We start from the raw sequence: 12,506 nt of genomic DNA on the forward strand, positions 1-12,506 counted from the left end.
GACATTGGTCTTCTTGGCGAGCATCCTGGGTCCAGTTCATATAGAGTCCCTGGTCCCATTGCTGTTACGTGACACTTATTGGAAAGGGCGACCCCACAATGGATTCATATACCTAGCCACTCTTACACACCTGCACCAACGTTTCCCAAAGTGTCCCTTTGATAAGTGGCACTTTGGCAAAGTGACACTTGCCGACTGGCCTTTTTATATGAACTGGGCCCGGCCCTGGTGAGTTGCCGTGGCTGAGCCTGACCAAAGGATAGGCCGAGCAGCCCCCAAGCACTCACCGCACCCGGTTACGGGCGAGCTCGGCTTACGGGCAATCCCAAATGGGATAAAGTTTCCCGTCCAGTCCGGATCAGGGGGTTGCGACGTGGAGGAAGATTTGAGTTTCCTGAGGATATTTTGAATACAGAAGCTCTTTATGAAACATGAAACATGTATTTTATATTATTTTAACGGTCAAAACAGCGGCCGATGTCGGTCCGACGTCGGCCCGACGTCGGCTGGACCTCAGCAATTGATCTCGGTCCGACGTCGGCCCGACGTCGGCTGGACCTCGGCTGGACGTCGGTACATGCGGGCATATGCGACATCCAGCCGACGTCGTGCTGAGGTTGGACCGACGTCGGGCCGACGTCGGCATGCCAATGCCGAGTTGCCGACGTCACCCCGACGTCGGCCGACGTCGGGCCGACGTCGGCATGTTTACTGGGACTGTACCTAACTGCTGCACGGAGGATAGGCGGTTGAACGCCTCCTGACCGTGTCCGAGCGGGCATGTGTGTATGGGTTTGTGTGTGCGTGTGTGTGCCTGTGTGGATATGTACCGGAAATGTTTTGTATAACACGAAATTTGCTAAAATATATTGGACAACATAGAAAAAAACCCAACGTTGTTCATTTGTTTGTGTTATTGTTCCGGGATAAGAGAATTTGCCTTTTGCACAAGGTGAGAGAATATCAACGCAAAGAAACACTTTGTAAAAATGACGTTTAATTTTATTTCATTACATTTTTTGTCTTTAGTCGCGCTTACAAATCAAAATTGGTATTATTTCACCATATTAAGAAATTTTTTTAACAACAATGTATGTTTATTTAGGTTTTATCAAAATAACATAACTATATAGTCATCAAATTGCGGCTAAAGCTTGTCATCGCCGCTGCGTCACAAGTCGTCACCTTGGTCGTCGCGCTTCGAGGACGGACGACGACGGTGCGGTGTTTGTGTTTTCTGGTATTTGGACGTGGTAAGAACGTGATTTATTCATTTTTTTTTTAGAATAAACACCTAGTATTTTGAACATATGTGCTTAAGTTTGCGTACACTTTCTACATGTGAATCAATCTGATGTCGGTGGCTCGTCACAAGTTAACTTTTAAAGTCACGCGGCGTTTACGCCGCACGTTGCACGTGTTTCACCTTTGTGGCTCTGGCACTGAGTGGATCGGTGCAGAATTCCCAGAAATAGATAAGTTAACATTTTAAGATAGTTTATTTCAAAGTGAGCAATCGATCGTTGGTCCTGGGTGCCATGATGTGCTTGGGAATGTCACCATGGACTATAAAGGCATGGACCCACCACCCAACCTTGTTCACTGTGTTGATTTCACTAGAAGTTTATTATTTTGAAGTAGATGGTGATAATGCTTCCTTGGTTCGACCATTTGCATTATTGTTTTGCCAGTTCAGTAGGCGGAGCTATGGTCATGAGTACCCAAATATAGGAACGTTCCCATTTTTGGGAACGGAGTTCCCAAATATGGGAACGGGCGTTCCCATTTATGAGAACGGAAGGCAATTTTTCGGCCGTTCGCCCACTAAAACTCAAAAGTGCATCACGTCTCAAAAAAGTGCACGCTGATTTAAGTATCTACTAAATCTCCATAAAGTTATCTTTAATCTGACCGTGGAACAAGGAAATTGACCGTGGAATGATATTTTTAATGATTTTTTAAAAATGACAGAATGGTGGAAATATGGGTTATACGACATTTAACATGCAATTTTAAGGAAAATGAAGCATTTTTTACATTTTGAGGTCAAGTATAATAATTTTCGCCTGGTTATGAAGTTTCATTCTAGCGACACCAGATGCTGACATATGCAAGCGAACACGCGGGCAGTCCCGAGGTAATATTGTTGACTTTTGGTGTCGGGGCGATCGACCGCGTGGAACGTCAGTGATTTTACCGAACTACTGTTGTAAACTCAGTTTCAGTGGTTTAAAATCATTCAGCTGTATTTTATCAGCCCTGAAAGACATATTTTATTTGGATGCTAGCTGTTTAGCGTTGTTTTATAAGCAGCGTCATGAGCGTGGTTTTTGTCTTCGGCGTTTCTAAGCATGATCGTTTGGGGGGAATTTCTCTGATATAGGTCGCTCTGTGTGGCTTATTTATAATTTTTATGCTGATTTCGATCATACCTCGTGCCCATCCTACCAGGCCTTTTGCCACTTACACTCATTAAGAAAGGAAAAAACTAGATTTTCATTGGGACTAGGTGTTTTGAGGGTGTAACATATTCAGCGTTCCCATTTTTGGATACTTCTTGTGCTCGTCAACTCTCGGTGATTAGCAGACAGGTGCTTGACATGTCTCCACCCTCGGCGCGGACGGTGGATATAGGTATGGAAGACCTTGTTGAACATCGCTGAGCGTTGTGGATTACGTAATCCTGCAGAGGGGGGCGTGCCCGCTGCGAGATCGACGGGAATAAAAGCGCAGAAGACCGGGCGAAACATGCAACGGTCTTGCCGGAAAGGTCATCTGATGATTGTTGCGTTAACAATAATTTGCGGCGTTGGACGTGATGCTTGTTAATGAAAAGAGCCCCTGAAAGGCGTCGGTGAAATCGTTCCCAATTTTGGGTACGCCGTTCCCATAATAAGGAACGCTTGCAGCGCCAGTGTACGAGAGCGTTCCCAAATTTGGGCTCGCGGCCCGGGTGATGGACTGCTTTAGAAATAGGGGAACGATTTGAAACTACGATGGGCCTTACAATATCAAACTCTTTCCCAACAATATTGAGACAACTATCAGGCGGTTCACGATCGTTTTATATTTTTTGGACGTCATTTAACAGTTCTTTTTCTTGTTTTAAATAATGCCTACATGGCGTTCCCATATTTGGGTTTATCGTTCCCAAACATGGGAACGAAAATGCGTTCCCGAAAATGGGTACGCTTGACCATAGTTCCGCCTACTGAGTTGCTAGCCCCGACTGGAAAAAATGCACGCTTTCGTCGAGAACTCGAGCGTAGTTGGGCGTTTGCGCCGAAAATTTTCGGCGTACTTCGGCGTAAATCGATGGCTTGCGCCGAAATTTTCAGCGTACTTCGGCGTAAATCGTGAAAAAACTGTCAGGGGGGTGGCACCATTACCAACCCCCCCTCGGCCGGCGAGGATTAAATGTCTTCGGGAGTTAAACATCTTAAATATCACTTATCTTGTTCTCGTGTTCGTCTCAGGGTATTTAAGTCATGTTCAGTGAACCTGATTGTGACTCTCCCACGGCGGGAACAGTTCACCGATCGAGAGTGAGGTTATGGATTGTCGGATTCCCTAGTTCAGATAACGTATGCTATCGTGTGCGTATTGACCGTTGTGATTCCTGTATTTCCGGCGTGTGGTTTGCGAGCGGACGCTGGCAATCGGTCCCGCGTGGCCTGGTATCTGCCCGATCCCAAGGGCGCACACAAGGGGGGGGGCACACGGGCCCGTGCCCCCCCATTCGAGTTGGGGGGCCCAACTCGAAGGAAGGGGCCCATTTGAGGCGGCCGAAGGCCGCCTCAAATGGGCCTCTAACTAATCCTTAGACCACCGAAGACCGTGTACAAAGGGCCCTCAAATGGCCTTAAAGGGCCCTCAGATGGTCTCAAAAGGCCCTCAGATGGCCTCGAAGAGCCCTCAGTTAGCGTCATAGGACCCTCATCTGGTGTCAAAGGGCCCTTAGATGGTGTCAAAGGGCCCTCAGATGGCCTTAAGGAGCCCTCAGATGACCTCAAAGGACTCTCAGATGGCTCAAAGGGCCATTAGCCTCAAAGGGCCCTCGGCTAACGTCAAACGGACGTCAGAAGGCCTTAAAGGGTGTCAAAGGTCCCTGAGGTGGCGTCAGAGGGCCATGCCCTTGCGTCGAACGGCTCTCCGAAGGCTCTAAAGAGTCCTTTGCTGGTGACAGAGGGCCCCCAGCTGGTGCCAGATGCCCCCCAGCTGGCGCCAAATGGCCATCAGAAGGTCTCAAACGGTCCTCAGCTGGCGTCAAGCGGCCCTCAAAAAGCCTCAAGGGGCCCTTAGAAAACCTCAAGGGGCCCTTAGAAGACCTCAAGGGCCCTCAGAAGGCCTTAAAGAGCGTCAAAGGTCCTTGAGCTAGCGTCAGAGGGCCCCCCAGGTAATGCCAGAGGGCCCTGAGCTAGCGTCAAACTTAAAGTGCCCTTAGCTGGTGTCAGAGGGCCCCAGTTGTTGTCAGAGGGTCTTCCATTGGCGTCTAATGGCCATCAGAAAGCCCAAAAACACGATCCTCAGCTGGCGTCCAACGGTCCTCAGCTGACGTCAAGAGGCCCTCAAAAGGCCTCAAAGGCCCCTCGACTGCTCAAAGGGCCCTTAGAAGGCCTCAATGGGAACTCAAGAGACGTTAAACGGCCCTCAAAAGGCTTGAAAGGGCCCCCTGCTGATGGCAAGGGGCTCGCACCTGAGTAAATAAGAGCCTTGTCAAAAAACGGACCTGAGAAACCTTGCCGGCCCTTCTGCGGAACTCCTAAACTTACCTGAGTGGCCCCCGTTTACTGAGGGGCCCTGGTTATTGATGGGGTTCCTCGTTACTTAATTAACGCCTGGTTACCAGAGGGGCCCATGGTTACCTGGTGGGCCCCTGATCAATTGAAAACCCCTGGTCATCTGAAACGCCCCTGATTACCTAAAGGGCCCCTAATCACTTGGATTCAGTGACATAGCAAGGGAGCGAGGGGGTACGTGCCCGTTCTCGGGTTTAGGGTTCCTTCAAAACCGAGGGGCCCTGCGGCGCCAGTTGGTAGTAGAGGGTTCGCGCTGGCCGCACTTCAACTCGGAAGGACACCACAGGGCTTGTGGGGCACGTTATTGGCTCCTATGTAGCCACAATTATCTTCATAAAGGCCCAATGCCGGTTTCTGAGAGACCTCGCCGGCCGCTCAGGGCCCTAGTAACGGCCAACGAGGGATTGGCTGCTATGGCTCCACATCCGTCTGTGATAGACACACGGTCCACACCAGTGTTTCTAAAGGCACCCACAACGGCAACTGCGAGGCCCCTCGCCCCACCTCCAAGGGACCCACACCAGCGCATCTTAAGGGCCTACATCGGCGGCTCTGAGAGTCCCCACACCGACGCCTCTGAGGGCCACGTACCAGTGACTCTGAGGGCCTCTTACCAGCCTCCGAGTGTCCTTGCCAGCCTATGTCGGGCCACTTTCCACTTGCAGGCCATTTTGCAGGGCCACACACATGCCAATGATGGCCCCACCAGTGTCTAAGCCCTAAGACCCCGCAACGGCGCCTGTGAGGACCCAACACCAGCGCATCTGACGGCCTTTCACTGGCACCTCTGAGCGCGCCACACACCGGTGACTCTGAGGAGCTCGCTCGCTTCGCTCGCTCGTAAAATACCATGTAAATTAGGCATTAGTGTACATTAGGCACACTCCTCGGGCATAAATGATACTTTTGCTTGCCGATTTTCCACATTTTCTCATGCAAAGACCGTTTTAAAGAGACCCGTCTGCCAGTGAGACTGGACCCACCGTGCCTTCCTCCTCCCATCGAAAGGTCCTGGATACATCCTTGCCTGAGCTGACCCCGGGCCACCGGGTGACTCGCGGGCCCGGGGTCCGCGAAAAAAAAAAACATGCTAAAAAAACATGCTAGCGTAAAAATATATATGTTTACTTTTGAAAATTAAGCTGGTACCGAAATAATTGTTTTACCTAGCATGCATTGACAAACCAATTGCTCAAGCTTCAAACCAACCGAAATATAGCCCCGTGGGCCGTATTTTTTTGGGGGGGGGGCCTTCGGCATGGGGGGCCCAGTTCGAAGGTCGTGCCCCCCCCCCATTCAAAAATCCTGTGTGCGCGCCTGCGGCCGATCCCATCGGCCGTGCTTGCACCACGCCTGTTGAAGGCCCCGTCAGGCGTCAGTCACCGGTTGGGCACTACAGCTGATCAGAGCCGGGCAACAAAATAAAGGTTTCATTATGGAACATGCCAGTGAGTTTGTGAGTCAGGAGATTTTGTGATAGCGAACGCTGGTGCTCGGTCCCGCATGGCCTGCTGATGTCTGTCTGCCCGATCCCGTCGACCGTGCCAACAACCGTCTGTACAGTAGTCACTGGAAGACAGCCACACACACATGCCAGCCCCCCCCCCTCGACGAAAAGTGCGTGGCTACAGCCTGCAGCCATCAGTAAGCCTTGACAATTTTCGGCGCATGAAGCATGGCTTGGTAAAATAATTTCGGCGCATAAACCCTTGCGCCAAAATTTCGGCGCATCACCTCCGCCGAGAACTTCAGCGTAGTGGAGGCATTTTTTCCAGTCGGGTTGCTAGCTAGCCGAACATCAAATAAGATACAAGGGTCCAATGCTATGGAGCTGCCTGTGTGCCTACCTCAGTAGGTGGAACTATGGTCATGAGTACCCAAATATAGGAACGTTCCCATTTTTGGGAACGGAGTTCCCAAATATGGGAACGGGCGTTCCCATTTATGAGAACGGAAGGTAATTTTTCGGCCGTTCGCCCACTAAAACTCATTAGTGAATCACGTCTCAAAAAAGTGCACGCTAATTTAAGTATCTACTAAGTCTCTATAAAATTATCTTTGATCTGACCGTGGAACGAGGAAATTGACCGTCGAATGATATTTTTAATGATTTTTTGAAATGACGGAATGGTGAAAACATGGGTTATACTACATTTAACATGCAATTTTAAGGAAAATGAAGCGTTTTTTACATTTTGAGGTCAAGTATAATAATTTTCGCCTGGTTATGAAGTTTCATACTAGCGACACCATATGCTGACATATGCAAGCGAACATGCGGACAGTCCCGAGGTAATATTGTTGACTTTTGGTGTCAGGGCGCACGACCGCGTGGAACGTCAGTGATGTTACCGAACTACTGTTGTAAACTCAGTTTCAGTGGTGTAAAATTATTCAGCTGTATTTTATCAGCCCGGAAAGACTATTTTATTTGGATGCTAGCTGTTAAGCGTTGTTTTATAAGGAGCGTCATGAGCGTGGTTTTTGTCTTCCGTGTTTCTAAGCATGATCGTTTTGGGGGAATTTCTCTTATATAGGTCGCTCTGTGTGGCTTATTTATAATTTTTATTCTGATTTCGATCATTCCTCGTGCCCATCCTACCAGACCTTTTGCCACTTACACTCATTAACCCGCGCCCTGCTGGGGGGGGAGGGTGTTTGAACACCCCCCTTGTGGTTTTTCGCGAATATCTCAAAAACGGCGGCGCGGAGCGCCGCCGTTTTTGGTACTACCTTATCATACATCAATTCTACACATGTTGTAAAAATTTCAGACCAAGGTCATTCAAGGTCAGGTCACCAGGTCACTTGAAGTGACCTCACCTCATAAAAAGTTTCAATGTCTGTCATAGCTACACCGAGTGACCGATCGCTTTGAAACTTTCAGCGATTGCTAAGAGCAATAGCATGTACAAAATGTATATCGCAGAATTTTGATATCGATGACCTAAGGTCAGGTCAATTTTGCGACCTCCCCATTATAAGTCTATGGGAGAAAATTGAAATGCGCCTCCTTTGGACTAAAGACATTATGAACACTCCCAAACACCGAATTACAAGTGGTTTAGACACACTGAACATGAAAATGGTGTCCGTGACCCTTGTTTATGCCCTGAGGTCATCTTAGGTCACGAATGGTATCTAACAGTTTTTCGCAAATAACTTTTGATAGAGGCATGCTAGAGCGATGAAAACGCCTTAGATGTATTCAGCCCGACGATACGGATCGACTGATATGCAACATGACCCTTTCCGGTCAGGTCATGACCTTGACCTGAGGTCAAATTTTCAAGTTGACCTTTCAAGGTCAAGTTATAGTTCATTCGATACGTCTTGACGAGAGGAACACGATGCCGGTAAAAGTAAGCTCGTACAAGGCTTGGGTCAAAAGTTATTGCAGAAAAACTGTTTCAGAAAAAATCGGCTATTTTTGCAGTTTTTGCCCCCTGCAGGCAAAACCGTTGACGTTAGGTCAAATCTGAGAGAATTACTCAGAAAGGGCGTTAATAGGGCTATCGAATGCGCTTTTCCGCGGCGCTGTAGCTCTATTGGTTCCCGAGTTATGCGTTGGCTTCTTGGAAATTTTCGACATTAGACCTGAAAATCGGCGAAATTTTGCCTTCAATGACCTCTGGTGACCTGACCTTTGACCTGACCAAAAAAATTGACCGAAGTGATTTTCGTCCTTCTAACTCGGCTCCTGGGCCACGTAGCGACACGCGGTAAGCGGCAATCGAAAGAACGTCCCAAATAAGGACGAAAACACTTCGGTCATTTTTTGGGTCAGGTCAAAGGTCAGGTCACCAGAGGTCACCAAAGGTAAAATGTTGACTATTTCAACATTTTGGAAACTGCCGACGGCTATCTCGGGAACCGATAGAGCTACAGCGCCGCGGAAAAGCGCGCCGCGGATGGCCCTTTTACAGACCTTTCTGAGTAATGCCCTCAGATTTGACCTCAGGTCAACGGTTTAGCCTCCAGAGGGCAAAAACTCCAAAAATAGCCGTTTTTACGAAAAGCGTTTTTTCGGCAATAACTTTTGACTCAAAAGAGCCATGACATTACTTTTGCCAGCATCGTGTTCCTCTCGTCGAGACGCGTCGAATGAACTATAATTTGACCTTGAAAGGTCAACTTGAAAATTTGACCTCAGGTCAAGGTCATGACCTGACCGGAAAAGGTCATGTTGCATATCAGTCGATCCGCAACGTCGAGCCGAACACATCTAAGGCGTTTTCAGCGCTCTAGCACGCCTCTATCAGAAGTTATTAGCGAAAAACTGTTAGATTCTTTTCGTGACCTGAGATGACCTTGGGGACATAATCAGAGGTCACAGTTGTCATTTTCCGGTTCAGTGTGTGAATTTTACCTTCATCTCGATGTTTGAGAGTGTCTAGATTAGCGTTCGTGCAAAACAGATGCTTTTCAATTTTCTCGCATTGAATGGAGAGGCCACAAAATTGACCTGACCTTAAGTCACCGATATCAAAATTCCGAGACATGCATTTTATAGACAATGTTGCTCTAATCAATCGCTGAAAGTTTCAAGGCAATCGATCAATCGGTGTAGCTATGACGAGCATTCTTATTTTTTCTGTGGTGAGGTCACTTGGCGTGACCTGGTGACCTGACCTAAGGCGACCTGGGTCTGAAACCTTCACAACATGTGCGGAAAAGATGCACGAACAGGTGTGCCAAAAACGGCGGCGCTCCGCGCCGCCATTTTTGAGATATCTGAGAAAACCGCAGGGAGGGGGTGGGTGTTCAAACACCCCCCTCGGCCCGGCGCGGGTTAAGATCGCAAGCTTTTTGTCTTTTCTGCACGAAATGCATCAGTGACAGCCGCTGGCCCGCTTCCTATCACACAGACATGCAGCTTCTGCAATAGGTCTTTCTGAACTGACGTTGGTACTGACAATCCCTGCAAGCTTGAATGTCTGGCATTTCCTGGACTATAAAAAATCACCTGTGTGTAGTGTTTTGTCTCTGTCGCGCATTAATTGACCTTGACTGGATTGCGTGATACGGCCTTCTGCTCTATGGGAAATGGAGATAGAGTTCTTTCGGTGAACGTGGCGTGTGAGATGGTTGGTGAGAAGCTCCGACAAACGTGACCGTAACGACACAGAAACGAACCACAGCGACTCGATCTTAGCGTTTATTTTCCTTATTAACGTTCAGTAACGTAAGAAACGCTACACTGTGTTGTCCACAATTTTCTCGACTGAACCTGCGTTATCCCAGTGTACTGTGTAGCAATAAGCAAACCCAATGTATTTACTATCGGTTGCACTTGCAGTTGCCTCTCAGACTGGTTTCACCGCAAAGCCCGATATAACACCAGCGGTCGTGCTTTGTGCAATCCGTTCATGTAAATATGCAATGTTGTTTTTATTTTCAGATCTCACAATGAACAGGGACAAACTTGCTAAGCTGTCTGAGCAGGTGCGAGTGGGTGGCAAGGGAGTGCCTCGAAGGAAGAAGAAGGTAGTTCACAAAACCGCCAACACTGATGACAAGAAGCTGCAAAATTCACTGAAGAAGCTGCCAGTTAGCAACATTCCCGGGATTGAGGAGGTATGTTGAATTTCAGTCATGCTTTCCTTTTTGTTTAACCGTTTTCTGAATATATTTTTGCCTTGTGGTAAATGGTAATTGGAATCAGGGTATATTGGAATCGTCACGTGGTTTGTACTGACCTATCACAGGTTCAATCAGATGGGCGGTTGGTAATGTTAAAACGTAATTATGTGAACTGATTTGTTCCACACATCCACTTTGCCTGGTGGTTACAGGTGAATATGATCAAGGACGACAGCTCGGTGATACACTTCAACAACCCGAAGGTGCAGGCGTCGCTGCAGTGCAACACGTTCGCCATCTCGGGTCACGCTGAGGATAAGCAGATCTCAGACATGTTGCCGACTATCCTGAACCAGCTGGGCCCCGACAGTCTCACGCACTTGAAGCGGCTGGCGTCGTCCGTGCAAGCAAGCGGTACGAACTCCCTTATAGATATTGGTGTTATGCTTATACTATTATTATGGCGATGCTGGTCGAGGTTGACTCATGTTCCACAGTTCCTCCCGTAGTCCTTCCGTAGGATTTTGTTTGTTGGCTTTCTTGTTGCTTGTTGGTTATCTCCAGTTGCTACCTGTTTTAACATAAAATGAACTTAAAATATTGTTAATTCAGGATCCTTGATATGGTAGTGGCCGGTCCCGTAGCTCAACGGTTGAGCGTTAGACTCTGTGTTGTTAAGACACACCCTGTTAACAAAAGCCCGGGGATCGAGGCGCGATGGACGCTTGAATATTTATGAGGCTCCTGGAGGGCAAAGTTGCGGTTGGTGGCAGGTGGTAGCCAGTCGAAGTCAGTGAGAGGACCAGCCACGCGCGGCTATGTGCGTACGTTAAACCAGGGCACGGGGTCGGAGTCGGTCGGAGTCGACAAATGTTAACGGAGACTGAGTCGGAATCTTGGTCGGCGTCACCCCCCCCCCCCCACAAAAAAAAAATCAATCGACTCCGCAGCCCTACATAAAACTGGAATTTGTCGGATCAGGAATCGCGCGGTCGGTGGGTGGGGGGCAGGGCCAACGCTACAAGCTTGATTGAGCGGGGGCTGTGTCGTGAATCCTTCATTTCAAAACGTTCTGACTAAGTTGATAAAAAGTGGTGTTTGGTGCTGATTTCTTTTCCAATCGATTCACCATTAGACCGTATCCTGCTACATGTTGTTGACACCCTTTGTTTTGCAGTGGGAGCTGCCGGTGACGCTGCTGACAATGATGATGAGGTGCCCGACCTCGTGGAGAACTTCGATGAGGCCAGCAAGGCAGAAGGTCCGACGAAGGCCGCCGAGCCCTCCGACTCGGCAGCCACAGACTCCTCCCCGGCAGGCGACGGCGACGCGGCAGAAACAACCACCGCGCCCGCCTCGGAAGCACCGAGCAAGAAGGACGACTAGACAGGGCGTGATCATCACCTGGTCAGGGAGCCGACTTCAGGAGAGAATTCCCGATACACCAGGACGGATGGCCGGGTCAACACGGGACGCGGCACACCCGGATGGTCAGCGTTCATCCAGACGCGAACCCGGCCTGCGTATCGATGGCTGCGAGGGCGGGCATGACTACCACCCTCATGCTATGTGTAGCTAGCATGTGTTTGAAGGGCCAGGCACACTGCGTAAACTGGCGTCGGCTCTGACATCATTGCGTGACTGATGCGTGGTCTCGCGTTAGAGAATGTGGGCTCTGTTATATATCTTGGTCGACGCAAACAGGGGGCTGCACTGTGATGTTATTTGATGATACTCCAGTCGGCTGAATAAATATCACCATCGCTAAATTGGCTGGATTTGAGTGTTGAAACAAACATACGAACGTTTTAAATTGAATTGAGGTTATCGAATATCGAATGATAAAACGCTTGCAAAGAGATGAAAAGCAGGGACATCAGAAGATAGTGCTATAATTCGCACAATAATGCTCATAAATGCAGACTGGTTTTTGATTCACCTTTTTTGGATCGATTCAATCATTGATTCATTTGATTTTTGTTTGATTCAATCACAGTTTGATTCCTTCAAAAAAATTTGGTGAATCGATTCCTTTTGATTCAGAAAATCAAAAAACAATAAAATGAATGATTCACGTTTGATTCAGCCATTTTTTTTGAATGATTCTTTTTTGATTCAATTAAA

General features: G+C 48.4%; 1 protein-coding gene across 2 annotated transcripts; it reads left to right on the top strand.

Annotated features, from left to right (window-relative positions):
• Positions 1 to 1,172: 1,172 nt before the first annotated feature.
• LOC122390571 (transcription factor BTF3 homolog 4-like) lies at positions 1,173 to 12,151 on the top strand. Of its 2 annotated transcripts, none has more exons than XM_043383655.1 (4): positions 1,173 to 1,253; positions 10,201 to 10,376; positions 10,595 to 10,796; positions 11,560 to 12,151. In XM_043383655.1, exons 2-4 carry the CDS (start codon positions 10,209 to 10,211, stop codon positions 11,766 to 11,768), a joined length of 579 nt encoding a protein of 192 aa, XP_043239590.1. In that variant the 5' UTR covers positions 1,173 to 1,253; positions 10,201 to 10,208; the 3' UTR covers positions 11,769 to 12,151. The 2 variants fall into 2 exon arrangements, with proteins under 2 accessions (XP_043239590.1, XP_043239589.1); XM_043383654.1 differs by lacking the exon at positions 1,173 to 1,253 and adding an exon at positions 1,528 to 1,574.
• Positions 12,152 to 12,506: the final 355 nt, after the last annotated feature.

This window comes from Amphibalanus amphitrite, unplaced genomic scaffold (genome assembly GCF_019059575.1).
Source record: "Amphibalanus amphitrite isolate SeventyFive unplaced genomic scaffold, NRLGWU_Aamphi_draft 000401F_arrow, whole genome shotgun sequence".
Classification (NCBI taxonomy): domain Eukaryota; kingdom Metazoa; phylum Arthropoda; class Thecostraca; order Balanomorpha; family Balanidae; genus Amphibalanus; species Amphibalanus amphitrite.